Here is a 6,579-nt window from a genome sequence, read left to right on the forward strand (position 1 = left end):
CCGGGAGGGGGGGGGGGAAGGGTAGGAGAGAGAGGGGCAGTTATGTGGTATTTCAACCTAACAAAATTTGAGCGTTGGAAAGTCAAATTATAGGAAGTAAATACTTTATTCTGCTTTATATATCTTTCTCCCAATTTAGTGCTACATTTTTTATGACAATTTCTAACCAATTACCATACTGGTTTTCACTTTGAACTTTCTAGTTCATTTTACATTGATTTTATTTATTTGCACTATAGTAGCATGTTTTGATATGCATTATACAAGCCCAAAAGACTACGTCTAGTTTTAATAACCTTATCAGTTTATCCTCAATTAATCCTATTTCCATAGCCTTTTTAATAAACCATTTCGGATCCAATCTTATATCTAAATTTATGGCATATTTGTATAATCATTGTCATTTCTAAAACATTTAGTTGAATTATTACTAACTTATTTATTCAACGCTAAAGAAAAATATAATATGATTAGCCATATTATCATTATTGTTAAATTCCTTTTAAATCACCATGATATTCTTTTCAAACATAATATCAATTAAATAATTATACAATTTAACCATCCAACTTCCATTCGGCACTTCATTATAGTCCTTTGCATTTCTATTCTTCTATATGAAAAAGTATAGGTATCTAAAAAATAATGTGTACTATTTATTACTAGTTGAAGGTTCATAAACCCACATCCACTATAATTGTCAATCACTCAGAATATCTTTTAATCTATTAAACCCAAGCCACTTATATTAGTATATCTATCAATGACATGCAACTTACAAATTAAATATATAACATATCTCAATTTGAATATATCTTGTCACCTCTTGAATTGGTAGAAAAAGATAGGCTTGGAGTTCTTTTGATAATTTCAGTTTTTATTGTGGAAAGAAAATATTGTCATTGCTACTATAACAGATATGGACATGCAGCTCTTCAGTGTTTTTTCTATGCTGTGATGCTATGGAGGAGGTACAAATGCAACGCAGAACATTTAGCTCTAAGTTTTCTAAGCAAATAAATAACATAAAATTGGGTTATTTGAAAGGAAATGAGGCTTTGATAGAACCGTATAAAAATTCATACTGTATTTTCACTCAAAATTTTTTTTTAATGCTAAACGTTGTCTGATCATGCATGTATATAACAACTTCAATTTAACTTTTACAAGCTTCTTTTCTTAGTAACAGAGGTAACTTTATTTACCTAGGGAAACACAATTTCCCCAACTATTCGGTCTTCGCTTTATGAACACTCATTTTATTTGCACTCATGTTATGTGCTGCAAGACTAGCCTATAATAAACTAAAAAACTTTAAGAATATATAAAACTAAAGTGCAAGTGTATCTCTCATATTATATACTAGCCAAGTATAACATCTGCCATACAAATCATTCTGATCTTTCCATCAGCTACTCAACATCTTTTATATTATGCTAAGGCAAAGCAAACAAACTTATCATTTGAGAAGGGAAAAAGCACGGCCTTGCAAAAACATAACATATTCTTCAAGCATTATACCCGGTCCTTCATGCGAGGCTCTAAATTTTCAAATCAATGATGCATGCATGAGAGCTAACTAAAATGCCAGGAGATAGTTGGAATGTGTCACATCATGAGATCAGGTATGATACAGTGAAGAGAAAATAAAATTTTCTAAGTATATGTACATACGAATATCTGATAAACAAAGCAAGAATATAAAAACCATGTGTAAGGCATACCGCAAGATTTAACAGAGTTTAAACTCACAAGAATACATATCAGTAAAAAAGAAACAAAGTTGCTTTGGTTTCGACTTACATGCAACAAATGGCTACGTTCTAGACAAAACAAATGTTAAACAGTATGTTACTTTCTCAAAGCAAGGAAGTTTACAACCATAACACTTGTCTTGTGAGAAATGGTTGTATAACGCATAATATCCCATGCATCAGTGCAGAGTTAACTTAAGAATTGGACGCGAACTATTGTAATCTGATAAGAACTAGATATACCCTTCTGTATGTAGTTTCATAATCAACCAACAAAATTAAAATGTCGATTATACTCAAAATATCATGTTTAATTTTAGTTATCAGTTCTGGTATTAAACTGGAAAACAAAAGCTTCATGTAAAACGTATTCTCATAAGTGAAATCAAACTATCGCGTGAAAGAAAGACCTAGCATAAAATTTTTTAAGTTTTCTTTTTTATAAGCAACAGAAGGATATGAAGAAAAATGAGATAAATGAGAATGTCCAAGCCAAAAACAAAAGGGTTTTAACAGAGAATCTTAATCAGTATTTTAATTAATTTCTACTAGCTTAAGATGTTCTTGGAGAAATATTTTCAAGTGACAGTTCCAACGAATCCAAGGATTTGTGCTATAGAAAAGTGATCAAGCCTAACGTCAATAAATCAAAATTTGTTTCTGAAGGGCCGTTTTCCATGTAACTTGATTGTAAGTTGGACCATGTAACTTGGAAATGCTATTTTGCCTTTGTTTAAGGAGTTTGGAGATAAAATTAACCTGAGCTTTGCTTGGACTATCTCACCATTAGCCTGCATTAGGCTACCGACTCCAACAACTTACCGCCCACTGGTTACACCACATCACTAACCTGGATCCTAACCAAATAGATACCACCCATGCCAAACCTCATAAGCCTCAAAATCAAAGCCAAACCATTGAAGCAAGACTGCCATTGTCCCAAAAAAAGGTGTAGCAAACTAGATATTTGTGACTAGCTCATAATGACTTCATGTTAGACTCATTCATTAACAAACAAGGTGAACAAAAAAATTATACATAAACATCATTAGGCATACTTCATTAATAAATACAATAAGAAATTTACAATTTTGTTTGGCTCAATAAAGAACACTACAATGTTCAAGCATTTTATACAAAAGCTATATATATTTCTAAGAAACCAAATTAAAAATTGAATTAGTATGTGGTGGTTGAGAGGTTTGTACAATCTATTATAAGTTCGCAAGTTGGTGTCAAAAAATCAAACAAAAAAAAGAGAAATTTGAAAAGAGAAAAATAAAACTAACTAGTATAAACAAGACCAGGACATGAAAAAAAAATCAATGAATTAACCTATAATAGACTTTAGTTGTTCATTATGGTTCGTTTATACTCCAAACAACAAACCCCTTTTGGCAACTCTCATTGGAACTTTAATTAACCATACATTGATCATGAATTTGAACCTCATCAGTGACTCACTAGTGCAAACAAAGAAGCAACCGAGATTTCGTTGTATAGCTTAAGAAAGCTTTTTTGTGAAGATGCCTTGATCGTAATTTGTGATGGATTTTATAGGAAGAAAAGCCAATTGAGTCCTATGGAATAACTTGATAAAAGTAGAGAAAAACAACAAATATATTGGATAAGTTTTCGTGAATTTAATTCATATTTGTTGAACATTCGAGAGATTCATGGAAGAAATTTAACCACTACGATTGTATAAACCCAAAATTTTAACTTCAATAGCAAGGAAATTGAGAAATTTGAAAGAATAATCATATTAAAAACAATCCTCTGAGTAGAGATTAGATCAACTATTTCGGCACCCCATCTTAATCAACTATAATGGTTAAAGAGGATTTTGCAAGTCTTAATTTTCAGCAATTTTTGACATAATAAGCATGTCCTTTAGATTTTCAAAATTTTCATTTTATTTAGTAACAAAGCATCTTCCTCCAATACTCCATCAGTGAAGTGAAGCTTTCTTCGCAAGGTGTATAACTCCCTGATAACACTAAATTGAATGTTGTCATTCTAAAAATTGTCCAACTCATATAAATTGATAAGCCAAATCACAACTTTGTTAATTTTCATAATTATAACTTATTCATAGTTGATAGAACCACTATTATTTGTGATAGAAATAACTAACTAATAATAGTACAACCCAAAAGGAAAAAAATTCTTATTTTGTACACCGCCGGATGCTCCGATCACTGCTTGAGATAGCATTTATCATGCTTACGAGCAGCCCCACGTCCAGGGCTTTTCTTGGGATTACATTACTTCCCAATGACAGCCTACACCATTTCAATAATCCTAACAATTCCCCCTACACAAAAAACACCGCATTCTCCATTGTCAAACTCTTGCAGCAAGCATATTGACAGAAGTAGCCACTTGTTAGCAAATATTGTGGCAGTACTTTCTAACCTGATTTGATAGCTAATACGGACCTCACCATCGACTAATAAAAGTATTAATGAAGAAAATCCAAGAGCTTGTTGAAGCAAAATAGAGATTTCTTTTGTGTGTATATGACTTGGTCGCAAGTTGATAGATTTTATACAAAGTTGGTAGACTCCTCAATGAATAGTAGAACAATAGTAGATGATAATAACTAGTTATCATGCAGTATAAGCTTCAATCACTTCACATTATTTTTTTTTTAAGATTTGAAAGATATATAGATGAAAATTAAGCAACCATCATGGTTGGTTAAGATAGATTTTTAGTACAAAATTTGCAGGAAAATTCTACAACTTCAAAAATTTAATATTCATATCAAAGACTTAAGTGAAAGTCATGAAATTTTTTAGATGATTCTTCGTATTAGGAGAGCTCAAATAAAATTCTAATTTATAATATTCCAAATAAATAAAAGTAGAACATTTTATTTATACAGTAATTGTAACTAAGTCCAACCCCGCCCTCACCACTTTTCCCAAAAAACAAAAAATGAAACAGAAAAAAATTATTTTGATAACTTCAAAAGATCTAATCCACGGTCATACCAACAGCAAAACTTATATTCAGTAGAACAATCAAAACAAAAGGACAGCAACTCAAACACAATGCATACCTAATAAATTTTTTATATCATGATAATTATTGGATAAATAGGTATAAAAAAATTTAATTGCAGCTGAAATTAAGCATTTGGCAAGGAGCACAAATTTGCTGTCTAAATAGTGCAAGAAGTTTTGTTCATCGAAACAATAAACTGACAAAAATTAAACATCTAAACTGTGTATGTCCACTTTATTTTTTATAACTCCGCAATATCAAAAGTTCTTCTAAAACACTAAAATAAGATGCAGAAAATCATATAATTAATGACAAACTAAAATGGCAATCACCCAATCCAAATAAAAAGGGTGATCAAACTTTGTGTTGCATTTAATTATATAATGACATCAAGCAGAAATCTGACTATTATTAAGGGAGGAAATTAACTGCCTTTATGATAACACAACTGAATTAAGGACAAACTATATTGCATAGTTAACCTGTTCCAAAACCGAATTAAAATAGAATCGTATGATCATGATAGTGAAAGTAGCTGTTCTATGAATCATGCTTGATTCAACATTTTCCATTAGTTTAAATAACAAAAAACAAGACAAAATTAAACCAGCTTTTTGCAGAAATTTTATCCACAACATAAATCTAACTAGTACATCGTTCAAATGGGTATGGAATTTAAAGAAGCCAAAGGACCGAACAATTTTCAAAGAAAATGTAAAGCTTGCGTTCTTCATTCAAGTAGTCAAAATATGACAACCGTGGTGCAGCAGAAGTAAAGATCCACAACATAAGCAGTCCAACGTGCATGCCAAACCCGCATAGCAAAAACATTTAAAGAAACAATTAATTTATATGTTACCTGTTTCCCTTCACCCTAAACCAAGCATCGGCACAGCGTCGGTGGGCGATTCCGAGTTCTCCCTTGCATCCGCACCCGAGCTCGATTAGCTCCCAACCCTCCTCCACCGATCCAACCAGCTCGGAGCTCAAATGACAGATCCGGCAATTTTTCTCCCTCTCTGTTTCCAAACACCCCCCACCCTTCTCCAGATCAACCCCCTTGGTTTCTCCCTTCACCTTCTCTGTTCCAGTATGCTCCAATGGATCAACGGCAGAGCAAGAAGTCTCATCGGACACCACCTCGATAATGATGCTCGCCGCCGGCTCGACCCCATCGGCCTGTACTCTCTCCTTACCATCGCCACCTTCAATTTCCGTCCCGCTCCGCATCACAGCGGAGCTCGGAAGCCAAGTATTTGAGGAATCGAAGGAGAGACGTCGAGTAAAAATGAAATGCCGTGCATCTCGAGCGCGCGTAGAGCGATGAAGTAATTACCGCCGGACTAGAATAGAACTGAGGTCATCCGAAGTGAAGGCAGGGCAAAGGAGACCAAGGGTATAAAATGCTCGGACTTTTTGAGATAATTACGGAATAGCCACGAAGGAAAGACGTGGGCCCAGAGTCGTGTCAATCGAGCACTGTAGGTTATGGGTGACTAAGGCAGTCTAGTATCGTGGCATCATCTTTGAAGAATTTAGAGTCAACGCTGTTGGCATAGTTGCATGTAAAAGCATCTCCAGGTGGCGAAATGGTTCAAGTAATTCAGACTCGACCGCTTAAGAAACTGAATTATTGCCCCTGATATAGGCTGAAGGAGCACACCAAGAAAAAGAAAAAATTGTTATATACGTACAGTATTGCGTAAGTTTATAGAGAGGGTATTAAAGAGTTATATCCATTTTATACTTCTGTAATCTCCATGTAATTATCCTGTAATCTACTTGTAACCTACAGATACGCGGAACTTACTAG

At 33.5% G+C, this 6,579-nt stretch overlaps 1 protein-coding gene across 1 annotated transcript in view; it reads right to left on the reverse strand.

Moving 5' to 3' along the window:
- LOC110037457 overlaps positions 1 to 6,134 on the reverse strand; it is a 7,544-nt gene extending 1,410 nt beyond the window's left edge. The window contains exon 1 of the mRNA XM_020742114.1: positions 5,626 to 6,134. Coding sequence (XP_020597773.1) covers positions 5,626 to 5,996 — 371 coding nt within the window. The 5' untranslated portion in view covers positions 5,997 to 6,134. The remainder of the gene's footprint in view (positions 1 to 5,625) is intronic.
- Positions 6,135 to 6,579: the final 445 nt, after the last annotated feature.

The sequence above is a fragment of the Phalaenopsis equestris genome, unplaced genomic scaffold, assembly GCF_001263595.1.
Source record: "Phalaenopsis equestris unplaced genomic scaffold, ASM126359v1 Scaffold219626, whole genome shotgun sequence".
NCBI classification, from domain to species: domain Eukaryota; kingdom Viridiplantae; phylum Streptophyta; class Magnoliopsida; order Asparagales; family Orchidaceae; genus Phalaenopsis; species Phalaenopsis equestris.